Source organism: Lonchura striata, chromosome 1A (assembly GCF_050655825.1).
Source record: "Lonchura striata isolate lonStrDom1 chromosome 1A, ASM5065582v1, whole genome shotgun sequence".
NCBI lineage: Eukaryota > Metazoa > Chordata > Aves > Passeriformes > Estrildidae > Lonchura > Lonchura striata.
In genome coordinates this window covers 55,165,388-55,179,067 of record NC_140741.1, presented here as the reverse complement: position 1 = coordinate 55,179,067, position 13,680 = coordinate 55,165,388, and the positions used below count along the sequence as shown (strand labels likewise).

Here is a 13,680-nt window from a genome sequence, read left to right as displayed (position 1 = left end):
AAAATTATACTGACTTTTCTAATGAAATCTCTTAGTATGCACTCTGAGCATGTCTATTCTCCTTTAGGAAATGACCATTGACTGGGTCAGACTATTCTTTCTTCATTTTAATGTTTAAAGTTTCACCTAGTATGGCTGTTTCAGAAAACGCTAGTTCCATGAACTGCCCTACATTCCATTTAATTCACGCCCAAAATTTTATTCATATTAACCTTGGGAGCTGCCTTCTCTAAAGACGACTCAAATTCTGTGGCTACCGGTGCGATGGACTGGCCAGAAGACTTCAAGAAGTAAGTCAAGTCGCTTTTCCACACCCAACACCAATGCATTATTTACCCGGGATGCAAACTGTAACAGCATGTGAAAAGACCCGGAGGATCACCTTTGAAGAAGCGTTAGGAGGCACTGCTCAACAATTTTTCTGTCTGGAGCAGGTAAAGGAGTTTCTAAACGCCAGCTGAAATGCTTATCCGGGCGCTTAAATTGCATTCACCGAGTATGGGAAAGCAGCACTGGAATGACAATGGCAAACCCAGGGCTGCCACCTCGGCTGTGCGCGCCGCTGCAGCGGCTGCTCCGCTGGGAGCACCGGGCACCGGCTGGGAGCCCCGCCAGCCTCTGAGCCCGCTGCCCTCCCCGCCGCGGGCCGAGTCGGCGCCCGGCGGCGGGTTCAGCCGGGGGGCACACCCCTTCTCCCCAGCGTGGGTGGGGGGACCCAACCCAAGGACTTGGCTCGGCGCCCGCAGCCTGGCTGACCTCAATTGCCGCGGCGGCGTGGAGCTTCCCTGCACGCTGCCAGAGCCCACCGCGGGCAGGGCCGGAGACCCCCGCCCCGCTCCCCGCGCTCGGCGGGGATCGCCCGTCCCGGGCACCGCGGAAGCCCCGGCACCGGGCGGGAGCAGCCCTCTGCACCCACCCCTCCGGGGCCGGTACCCAGCGCCCCCCGCCCGCATGCCCACACCCCCCCTCCGCATCCCCGCCCGCCGCTCCCCGCGGCGGCCTGCCCGCGGCCCCGCTCCCCTCCGGCGCTGGCGAGGGGCAGGCTCGGCTTGTTCCTGCCTCCAACTTGCCCCAAGTTAACTCGAGTTTCCCCCGCCCCGCAGGGTCTGCCTGGGCTCCTGGTCCTCCGGGAGGGCGGGAGGGAGGGGAAAGGCGTGTCCTGCCTGGGCTGCCGCCGCCGCCGCTGTTGGAGGCAGATCGGAGATATAAAAGACCTGGCCGCGGGCCGGCGGTGTCTTCAGTGAGCGCGGACGCTCAGGCCGTGGGGAGGGGGCGCAGCGGGGCGCGGGGAGCGTCGGCTGGACGGGCGGAGGCAGCGCGGGGCTCGCCGTGGGCAACCCCAATGCGTGGACTATCGGCTGCTGCATTATGCTGGAGCTACAGTTCCGCTGAAGGGAGTTTGCACACGGCCGGCTGGGCTGGACTGCAGCGCTGCCGTTCCTTATGAAGAAGGCACAAGTGAGTGCGGCCGGGCGGCGGCGGGGGCTCCCACCTGCCCGCGGGCGGGGCTGCCCCGCGGCTCCCCGGCGAAGCGGGGCCGGGGCCGCGGGCGCGGAGCGGGGCGCGGGCCGGGGCGGCCGCCGGGCGGGGAGCGCGCGTCCGCGGGGGCGGCGGCTCCCGGGCTGTCCGAGAGGTGGGGGGTGCCCGCCGGGAGCGGGAGCCGCTGCCGCTGGGGAACGGGTTCGGGGAGCGAGGTGAGGAGGAGGAAAAAAAAAAAAAATATCGCCCGGTCTTGTCCTCGGCGTTCCGCAGCCCGAGGAAAAGTTGCAGCAAACGGCCGGACCGGCGGCCGAGTCTTGGGAGATCTCGGAAGGCGCTGGGAAAAATTGCCGTAGTAAATCAGTTGTCTGTGTTACCCTGACGAGTGCGAGAACATGAAATAATCGGGGGCAGCAGTGCAGTGGCTTCGGTTCCCGGTGTCTCCCCGCACGCCGCTCCAGCGTGCGGCGCTGGGCGGGTGCTGCGGGAACCCCGGCATTTCGCCCTTCGTCCTCCCGCATCCCGCCGGGAAGTGCCGCTGCGGGAGCCCTTGCCATTATTTCTGCAGGTTGTGTAGAGATTTCAATCACTATGCTGTGCGTTTTTTAGAAGGAAGCAAGGGACAGACATGAGTGGAAAATTGCAACAAGAAGTGGCTCAAGGAAACTCTAACGGGAGAAAGTTTAAGGCTGGACTTCGCAAGGTGCCGATACACTCTATCAGGGCAAACCCCGGCGAGAGCCAGGACTGCTTCGGGAGAGAACAATGCATGGACACGCACATTGCTGCCTCTGCGCTGAGGGCTTTTCCCTTCTCCTACATTTCTGCATTAGAAGAGACATACTTTTTGCCTTCGTCCGTTTCTTGACAATTGCTGGATCACCTACAAACCAGTGAAGACATTCAGAATACAGTCACTGGAAAAGACATAAAGCATATTTAAAAAAAAAAATATTACCAAAGTATTTTGGGTAGTTAAATAATTTTTCATGAGATGAGAGGAATTAGAAGTACTCACCTTCTGAAATATTTAAATTTCACGTGGCCGAAGCCCTGGAAAATGCACACATTTTTAAGAACTTAAAACTTGGAGACTTAATTTTTGCGATGCTGAAGTACACTGGAGTTTTATCTTAAATTATTAGCTCTGAATTTTAGCAATGTATATCCATTGCTGTTATTCACATTAGTTTACTATAGATGCCTTGAACAAAGATGTTTCAGATCCTGTATACACAATTATTTAAACATGCTGATTATTAATTGTGAAGGGTCTCTTAAAGTCTGAGAGCTGTGTTTATGTGTTTACGAATGAGGATTTGTGAGTGGAAGCAGTCAAGCATTTTATTACATTTGAACTGTAAACTTATAAAAGTCAACAGACTACTTTTGCAAATTCAGAGCAAAGCAGGAACAATCCCTCTTTCCCAGTAAACTGGGAAAGACAGGCAGTCTTGGCATTCAGGACCATATGGCTTGACTCAGGGGCTCACAAGCTGTAGCCTGTGGAACAGCTTCTTGTCACGGTGGTGAAGCATCTGTCAGCCTTCAAGCAGTTATTCTTCCTGCTTTTTGGAGGCACTGACAGACTCCTAGTTCTCCAAAGGGTTGTTTGCTGTATTTTAAGGAGTAGCAAACAAATGTGATACCAAACCATTAATCATTCCAAGGGGATCAGAGCAGGAGATACTTCAAGAAGACTTGCCATTAAAGCCATGAAGACCCTGTGAAAAGAGAGAGAGCAAGTGAAGTGGGTACAAGAAAGAGGACTTAAGCACATGAGGGCACTCGACACATTAAAGTAAATCTTAATCTATATGCTCTCCTGTGGCTACTTCAGTCATTGTCTAGACTGGTAACTCTCATAGTGGAAAGAACAAGATAAGAAAACTGGGAAAGGTTAATATTTCTTACAACAAAATATTCTGCAATAGACGTAGTACAGAAAGCAAGAACCACACACTCGCTGAGCCTTGCAAACACTTGGTAATGCCTGGATATTGTTTAAAATAAATCAGGGATTTTGATCTTTGAGGTAATGTTGCACAGTGATAATATATAACTTGTGCAGCTGGAGGAGTAGCTGAGTCATATGTCAGTACAACAAAAGTGCTGAAAGAAGAGTCATGTTGAGCACTAGACTCACTGTGAGCAAGTTGGTCCATTTATTTAAATCAGTCCCAACAGTGTCAGTCCTAGAAGTGATATTTTTGAAACTCTGGTTGGATGGATACATAACTCCCCCTGTTTTAAACATACCAACACCTGGATTTTTCTTTGTAAGTTATGATTTCTTCAAAGAAGTGATTAAGCATTTAATGATTAAGGGTTCAGTCATACAAATCGTTTTTCAATGAGGCTATTTCCATGAATTAATCTTGTTGAAGGATTACTTGGATGAGAGGATTTGTAGGCTTATATACTTAGTAATTAAAACTATTATCAGAAGTGAGTTTATGTCCTTTTGCATGCTAATATGACAACAAATAAAATGTCACTGATGTCTGGACAGCCTTTTACAATTTGAATAAAACAGGGTTAGTGGTGCCAGTGTGATATGATCTTGCTACATGTTTTTACATGTAGCAATTTTCTGATTTGCTTGTTCTTTGTCTGATTTGAAGACAATCTAAATAGGATTAAGTTACTAAGAAATATGTTGCAAAGAGGGGTCATCTATGGGGTAGCTCTGAAGGCTGATAAGGTATCACAGATACATGGTTCAGGCACTTGATCTCCTGCAGTAAGTTAGATGCACATCCTCTTAGAAACCTCAGTATTGAAAGTGTCTTAGATTTCAGCGCAGCTTTCTACCTCTGAACGTATGCATTATTATTGGCAGTTAAATTACCACCTTAGGTTGTCCTATCAGTATGTTTGTGTCACTAAAGTGGAAGGCTCTGTAGAAATTATTGCGGACCGGTACCTGGAAAAAGAATTAGTAATTAAATTGGCACTTCTAGTCTCTTATCAGCAGGCTAAATCAGAAATGCAAATCAGATACCTGATACCTTGGTGTGAGCTTGCTTTTAGGGAAAATAGTGACTTCTGATCATCAGTCTTTCTTGCTCATTCTGGAAAAAAATGAACACTAGGAACTGTGTTCATATTTGGAGCTCATGGCAGGTATAGATCTACTGATCATTAAATGGAAAAAAAGGGAATTTGCTGTAGCCAGAAAGATGCTGTGCTATTCTTGTTAAGCAATGGACTAAGGTCTCTGTTCCCCCGGTTTTGACTCTGCTCAAGGGAAGCCAGTTTGCAAGTACTGCAGCTGGAAAGAACATCCTGGAATTAAGAGAATATTTTATTTATTTTAATTTATATATTATAAATAAGTATTATTTATATATTATATTAAATATTTTATTTCTTAATTTTCTTCACCTGCTTTTATTATGTGCCTTCCAAGCTTTTATCTCTGTGAACTATTTGGAGCTTGGCTTTGTCTTTTAAAGTGAGGCAAGTAACCCAGTCTTCTCCTGACCCAGTTTTGCCATTGAGCTGAAATCTGGTTTTTCCCTTTATGTACTGCATGTCAGTCCTTCAGGTACAGCTCTGCAAGCTGACAGTGCCATTCTCCAAGTTTTGTTATGTGATTTAATGGTATGCTGGCTTGTGTAATCACCATATTGCATGAAAGTTAAGAGTTGGCAAGATGCAGCCCTTGGCTTCAGATGGGCAATGCTCAGTATGCAGTATGTAAACACAACACCCATTTATTAGAAGCAAAGGAAGGAAAAATCTCCCATTGCAATTCCATTTGAGTGTTGTGGGAGCTGACATGAAAACGAAAGTGCTTGTTCTTGCCCTGGTCTTTGGTGTGTCAAACCTGAGATTAGTCAGCCTGTTAAACACAGTGTAAAGCTGCTTGTTTTTTGTCAGTTGTGTTTTTTTCCATGTGATTGTGGGAAAAGGAGATGGATGAATGTAAGGTGAGTGGCAAGGGGTAACGCTTCTCTTTTAATTTTGTTGTTTGGCCCATGTTTGTATTGCCTCCTCAGTCATACGTAAACCTACAAAACTGACTTTTCGTAAATAGTACTGATGCTGAAATAACTGGCTGCACATGGGAGAACATTAAATGCAGATTTCTTTGCTGGATGGTTTTACTTATTGACAAATGTAAATAGTATCAGCCATTAGTATGTGAATGAAAATACAAGAAAATAAAAATGGTGTTAAGTATTTTATTTTATTAAAGATGGTAGCATGAAAAATGTTAGAGATCATTCATAGTATGATAATGAAGACATTAATTCTACTGTATGTCTGAATAAAAGCCAGTTTAGGAGATCAGATTTATGAACACTTTGGGTCATATTAATATAGGAAATAATTGTCATCTGATTTCCTACACTTATCTAATAACCACTGGGTTAATGATTGGTTGCTATAACCGGGTTTAAATTATAAAAGGTAGATGGATACAGTAATGATTTTAAATCACATTAGGAATTTTCTGCTCTATATTTGTTTTGCCATTATTGTTGCTGTGTGGAGCAGACCTAATTTTGGGTGCAAGGTGAAAATAACATCAGGTCTAGCATCAGCAAGATACCACTGCAGATATTGCCTGAAAAAGTCTCTTATGGTTCTCACTGCTTCGCAGCCATACTGTGGAGCACACTGTTTTGTAAAGTGAGAAGGTAAATGCTTAGCTTCAAGCTATTTCATCATCACTTGATGCAACAGTAAAAGTGAGACCTTGTGGTGCAGGTTTGAGGGCCTGAGTGCAGGTTCCTTTGTTGCAGGGACAATAGCTAGCTGCTGCTTCACGGTGGTCAGTGCTCCTAGAAGGATCTCCCAAGCAAGTCTTCTGGAAAGGTCACCTTTCACTTACCTCCCAGCCCTAAACTTTCACTGCTGCTAAAGAACACTTGGTTATTTTTCTTTTTCTTCAGTTTTGCTGCAAAATCTACTCAATTGAGAAAATCAAGTTTAGGACCCTCAAGATCATATTTAGCCCAAGCCATAAGAGCCACCCTTTTTCCCACCTGTGATCTGGCACCTGTATAACAGTCATTCACATGTATTTGTTAATGTTCCAGTGAAGAATTTCTAGGAGTCCAGCTGGGTATCTCAGTCCACTTCTACCCTCACTGGCTTCTCACTGGTTTTAGGCAGCAGAGCTGGGAAGTCAGAGAGAGATGTTGTGTCTTGGCAGCCTTGGAGCTGGGCCAGGCGGTGGGCTACACTCTTCGGCTTAGACTGATGCTCTGCAAAGTATGCAGGTTTAGTCCAAGCTGTCACAAAAGGATACATTCATGGTTTACAGCAATTATCTTTGAGTTTGTGAACAACTTTGATTCAATCCAGACTGAAAAGCTAATCTAGAAAAATTTATGTGAGCATACTCACTAGAGTGAGAGAGACACAACGTTCACATATTTTCTTGGGTAGCATCCTAAGTCTCTGGGAAGCTTCTATCTAGTTTATCTTGTTGAAGCTGTTCTGTTGAAGGTTTATTTGTTCAATCTTGAGGGTGGCTTACACATGAGCTAAGAATGTGGGGGAGACTATTTCAACCACAACTCGTAATTCACAGATTGTGAATCATGCCACCCTCTGAACCTCCATTCAGAAATATTTAAGTATTTTCAAGTCAGAGTCTGAAAAGGTCAGTCTGTCTGACATATCTGTTCTTGTATATTGGCCAGTCCCATGTGACTGAACCTGGCTTCAATCGCTGCAAATGTCTTAGTGACAATAAACCCTTATCCGGTGTCTTATTTAGCAGGTCTTCTGCCTTTCATTTGTTCTGCTGCCATCAGCTCCAGGGACATCAGTTCACTGACAGTTAAGGCCAAGGATAAATTTAGTACAATTAGCTCTGTCAGCTCTTTAGATGTACTTTGAGAAGTTTTTAGAAGTACCCTAAATACAGCTTTAGAGAAGTGTATGTGCTGTATTTATTGTGGACCTAAATTTTGCACTTGCTATGGCTGGTATCTCTGCACTTGATGTAGTCAGGATGACTTGTACTGATAACCTTCCAGTGTCTTTCCTCCTGAATGAATTACACTCTTTTGTAACTTTTACCATTAGCTTATGCTTGGTTTGTATCAGCAGACCAAGGTATGTCTTCCTTTTATGTTTGCAGCATGATACATCATTACTGGATGGATTCTTTGGTCTGTTTAGTAACACATAACCTCTCAATTACTTTTGGAAAAAAGTTATTCTGGCAGTATAAGTCAGACTGTAAAACCAAGTTGTGCATGTCCTGGCAATCTATCTCTGTTTGAAACACAAAATGAACTCTGTGCAAAGCATACAACAACTCTTTTTGTAGGAGTTAATCCATGACAAATTAATGAACTTGATGATTGTATATAGCACATTCTGAAAATGTGGTATAATACACTAATATAAAATTTTCATTTAAAAGAAATTAATATATTTAAACTTTAATTATTATATTAGTGTATAATACTGATATAAAATAATACATAATATTTAATCTTGTAAAGTGCCTGTAAATATGGAGGGCTTAAAGTGTGTAGGAAAGTTTCTTCCTCCATTTCATGTTGGTCCAAAAAAATTCCTGTCTCTTTATGGAGATTTCATAATTGTATAAAATGGGAGTATGATACCAAGGTGCTGGTTTTTGTGGTCTAACTGAAGTAAGACACTAAGGAGTCAGTCATGATACATTTAAATTAATATGCTGTATATATGCAAAATAATTCACTAAATGAAAAGACGTGCTTAGAAATTTAGGGAGGTTGAAATTTAAATATGCTAATAGTCTATTGTAAGTTCCAACCCTCTAATTTCCACCCTCCATTTGCTCATTATTAAGTGAACTCAGCAAAATTTGTCTTTTGCATTAAATAGCAAGCAGACAATATTATGCATTATGTCTTTAAACTGATACAGATCTGAATGTCAGTTCTTCCTGAGATTTGTTTTTCTTTTACTACTTTGAAGCATGCAGGAATAGGAGCATTAGTCAGCCAAATGAATTTAGGAAGCTTGTATAACACTGCTTGGCACCCTCTTTTGTTTGGATTAAAAACATGCTCCTAAATAAACAGAGCTTTTTGGTGGTTATTTTAAAAATGAGGGAAAAAAATGTATCTCCAGTATTCATAATTGGTGTCTTTTTCAAGTTACTGTGCTTCAGCAATGTCTGGATTGCATTTGTATTCTAACAGCAAAAACTACCAGGGCTGTATTTGACATCAGTTTGAATGATTTTGATGGGCATTGCTTTATTTTGTAGGAAATGCAAACCTTTCTTATAAACTGTAAATTTAAATACTGTCATGGACGGTGCTTTGATCTTCTGTAATCCCTGGCAAAGAATATGCCCTAGATTTTGCATGCACTCTCTAAAAATTCTGGCCATAATTGTAGTCTGTTCCAAACTGTTTAGATGTATTTCTTCAGTGTTTGTTCCATTAATAGTGTGATACTAGGCAGTATTTCAGGCTACTAAAATTAGTGAAAAACTTGCTATTTTAAAAAATTGACTCCGATCTCAAGTCAGATGATGTTCATAATACTCCATCCATTTTCTTCTGGATTTTTTTTTCCTGTCATCATAGCTCAAGGCCACACGTGAAAATGGCAGCAAGTTTATCGCCTCTTTCCCTTAAGACAAAAAATTACCTTCATTTCTTTGTGCAGCTTTCCTGGCTTCTACTGTGTTTAAGTCAGTATCCTCACCTCTGAAAACAAAACTTCTGCACTTCTAGTATCCACAGTACTGAAGGTGTGTCTATCAGCATTTTGTTTGCTCCCATACACCTTAAACTTTATCTCCAGTGTATGTTCTCTATATTTTTTCTGGCATTTTTATTTCTCGTTACTTTTTGGGGCCCACTTCAAATATTAGTCCACTGAATAACCTGTTGTTACCATATTTTGTATCATCTGTAGAAGCAAAGTGTCTTTTTGGACAGGATTAGAATGAATCAATTGTTCTGGAATATGTTGGAATTTTTGTTTTACAATGCTTGCGATCTGTTATTACAGTTAGGAAGAAATACTGTCCTGCCATTTCTAGAAGTGATGATACTTTTTTTTCTCTGTAAAGTCAGTAATTTTCTTAATATATTAAGAAAATTCTTGCTTTTAATTTTTTGTAAAAGGAAATCCTTTTAGAAGTAGTTGTTATTGCTTTCCCCTGTGCCTCTCAGCTCTGTTACCTAACCAAGTGAGAAATGCCTGATTTGGGGCTTTCATTTTACTTTTAAAAAGTTCTGGTTTAATAAATTATTTAAATAATTGAAGTGAATTTCTATCTTCTCATTCTCCTCAGTGTATTAAAAAAAATATCTCTCACATCTAGGTTTTAGGGATCAGCTAAACATTTGCCAGTAATGGTCAGATTCTCTACAGTAGTGTTGGTCATTTCCCACTGTAACAGAATGTTGTTGACATTTGCAAATAGCCTGAAACATATGTGAAGTTAATCTGCTTTTAGCCTACTAAAATCTGGTTTATTTCTATTGAAACAAGTCAATTGCATCCAAGAACACTGTTTCAGTTACTGTTGAATTAGTACCTGTCTGAAGTGCTATTTGTCAAGCAATTATGTTCTTTTTGGCTTTATTCACTATGATGGAGTAATCTTCTTAACATACATACTCCATTACTTATTGCAAAGTCAATGGTGTAATTCCTGTAAAACTGGGAAGATTATTTTCTCCTATAAAAATTGATAAGTGTCACTCAAGTAAACTTGCTAAAAATTGTCTCACTTATGAAAATGCATAACCAGTCTTATTGGAATTTTAGAGTGCAGACATTGAAAAGTATGTGCTCTGAGGATATTTACACTAATCTTCTCAACAACGGGTTGTATTTTCTGTGAGATTAATTATGGGAGCCAAAGCAAATTCATGTGTCTTCTTTAATAAGAATGATCCTAGGAAGCATTTGAGAACTAGGTGTAAAAAAAATCCTAGAAAACATATATTGTGTCAATACTTGTACGAATTTTTCTATCAGCACATCTATAACAAGGGTTCTGTTGAACATGTACCAGAATAATTTCACTACTATGCTATTCTTTCTAATTCACATGAATACTTTTGACTAAATGTAAAGCTCTTTATCATACTACACGTGATTTACAATTCCATTTTTTAATGAGCAATCCCTGTGAAAGTTATCAGTAAAAGTAAGGTAAAATAGCTGTTTTTTCCAAGTGTTGCATTTTGTTGTATCATTGCAGATGCTGTGAGAATACCTAACATTTAATCTCAGTTATTTAACTAAATTTGTAATACTGTGTTACTGTTGTAAGAGTTATGTTTTATAGGCATTTGTATCTAATAGGCATTTATATTTCTTCCTAATTTTGCAGACTTAGGGAACATTTTTGGCCAAATTTTTTTCTGTCCAGTTATGCGTGCGTTTCCATAGTGTAAGCTGAATGACTTAACTTCTTTTTGGAATGTTTACCCCACAATTTCTGTGTTTTTTTAAGGAAAGCCACAAGTAGAGCTTCATGTTTAAGATTAGATATTTACAGTTCTCTCTAGTTAGCATAACTCAAACAAAAACATTGAGATCATGTGAATGACATTGATATTAATTCTGTGGTCACAATGCTGTGATGCTGAGATTTATCCTGTGTCCCTTAACTGTAAGCTGAGAACTCTTGCATGTTGGTATATATCATATTAATGTGCCTGTTCTTCCTGGACACATAGCAGAATTGTAGGGCAACACTGGAATACCAGAAACACTTTGATGGCGTTTGTTGTTGTTAGTCTATACAAATCCCAATCAAAACCAAAACCAACAAAACAAACAAAAAAACCCAAAAAACTTCTAAACCCACCCACAAATCACCAGCATATTAAAAATAGTTTGTGTGAACATATGTAAAGTTAAAGGCAGGATATAAATTGTAAGTCGGGTTAATTTTAAGGTAAAGACAAGGTGATTATGACTTCATAGAAATAGGTGAACATGGTGGGTTTTTAAAATTTTCTTAAATATACAGTACCTCTGAACACATTAACTCTTAATTCTTGTCTTTAGAATTAATGAATATGTCCAGAGTTGAAAAGAATTTTTCTTACCAGCTTGCCTCTATTGTTGCATTGCTAGCAGATCTTGCTGTATTTAATTCGCTTGGTAGAAGGCAGATGGGAGCCCTGTATTAACAGAGTTCAGTGAAAGGAATATAAAAGCCCAGTTCCTGTAAAAGAAATGCATTCAATGCATAAAATATATTTGTGTTTCAAAATCGATGAACAAGGAGAAAGAATAGAAATTTCTTATTTAGATTTTTAAAAAATAAAGACCTAGTATAAAAACCTAAGTAGCCCTATAATGTATCTCTCTTACCATAACAGTTTGAGGAAAAAAATTAATTAGGACAGAACGTAAAGTATAGGAACAAGTCATTAATTTGTAACATGGCAAAAACCTAAAAGGTTATGTTCTCTTATTGTCAGTAACCTCATATAGTTCAATCTGATAATAGGGTTCACAGATTGATGACAACATGTGCAAGCTACATAAATTACTCAGGTTAATTGAAACTAAAAGAGATTCTGAGGAACTGTGTAAAGGTTTAGAGGAGATGGGAGAACAGATGGCCTGATGGCAAGTGGAGTTTGTTGTGTTGAAGAGCAAGAGGGATGCATTTTGGAAGGAATGTTTTGAACTAATTGTAACTGAATTAATAATAGCCATTTCAATTACTTTTAAAAGCGACTTACAAGCTCTTGTTTATGTTCTTGTAGCAATGCTTGGTCAGAAAATGAATGAAAAAATCCCTATATCGTACACATAGTAAAAAAATCAGGCAGCATATCAGGATGCAGTAGGAGCAGAAAGAGAAATTTGAAAGGGGAATGTTGTTATGATAGTGATCATCAGCCATCCTGAAAAAAGTTCTGGTTTTCCCATTGAAAAAAGAGCATAACAGAAATAGCTATCTTAAAACAGGCAAAAGCATTATAAGGGAGCAATTTGCATATGAAGAGAGACTGAAAATTGATTGCAAGAAACTACTAAATGATATGCAGAAAGGAGTAGCGAGAATGATTGCTGGACATTACTGATCCTTTCTTGGTACAAGAATAAATAAATATTTAACATAAGAGGCTAAAACTGGCAATATCGCCTTAACACAAAATTACCAGTCTGGAAAGGTTTTTGACACTGGATATAATATGGCTTGAAATGCAGCTTGATATATGTTAGAGTGAGCCCAAGAGGTCATATCCAGAAAGGGGTAGTCCTAGTCTTCTCATCCTAGCAGATTTCATCTCCTCCTTTGCTCATTCCTCAGGGATTACTTTTTGTCTCAGCTGAATTGGCTAGTCACTGTCTTTGAATTTACTGGCTTGCTTAGGGGTCGGGTGAATGTCAGAGGGAGGGAAGCTGCAGAGAAGGAGCTCTCTCTCAGCAGCAGGGAGCTGTTACATGGCTTCAGACCATCCCATTAGCCTCGACTGAAGAAAAAGGGATTATATACTTAAGTAGGTAAAACACCATGGTTATTTCAGTTTATACTCTGTGTATGAAATTTTTCTTATCTTCTAATTCATGCAATTCAGAAGAAATTTTCATATAGGCAATATACTCTGTAAATCTGAATGATCAGGTTTCTTCAGTTTTTGGTGGGCACCAGACTAATCATGTACTGATCTGACACATCTTATTGTCCAAATCTTCATTGCCTTAATTGTACAAGTCAGGTTTGGCCTAATTATAAACTCAGTTTCATATACAACCATCTGCCAAAATTACCATCTGTAACAATTCAGCCTTTAGCTTAGAGGAAAGGAAAACACTTTAAGATGTATTGTAGCTGAACTTCAATTATATGTGAAAGCAATGACAGCTGAGATGTTTATACAGAAAGATCATTCTTTTACCATGTGACTATCAATGGTGAGGTGTCAAAATTTTGTGTAAAGTTGTTGCACAGCTCTAGCCATTTAAAACCAGTGGTGTTTCCATGCACCATCCCTGAAAGATACTCTTGTATAGCACTTCAGTGTTAGCAGGAAAAAGCACTTAAAAGTGTGTCCACTTTTAGAGGTGCATAGGAATTAAAAATATGCTTGAGTTTCTGATGCAGTAATGCAGTTGCTGAATTTTTGTGTTAAAGGAAGCATTTTGATCAGTCCCACCCCATTTTTGCCATCTTAAACTTATATTTTCCTGGAAAAATGTTACACATGGGTTGAAATTCATAAAATGGCCATTCTGACAATTTGCTTC

At 40.5% G+C, this 13,680-nt stretch overlaps 1 protein-coding gene across 6 annotated transcripts in view; it reads left to right on the top strand.

Moving 5' to 3' along the window:
* The first annotated feature begins 307 nt into the window (after nt 1-307).
* The window catches only part of KITLG (KIT ligand), a 56,846-nt gene continuing 43,473 nt past the window's right edge, over nt 308-13,680 (top strand). For 4 of the 6 annotated variants that reach the window (XM_021528019.4, XM_021528018.4, XM_085570200.1 and 1 more), the window contains exon 1: nt 1,234-1,458. In XM_021528019.4, coding sequence (XP_021383694.1) covers nt 1,444-1,458 — 15 coding nt within the window. In that variant the 5' untranslated portion in view covers nt 1,234-1,443. Of the gene's footprint in view, nt 435-1,233; nt 1,459-13,680 lie in introns of those variants that run through there. The other 2 variants (XM_085570198.1, XM_085570197.1) reach the window with 2 other exon arrangements.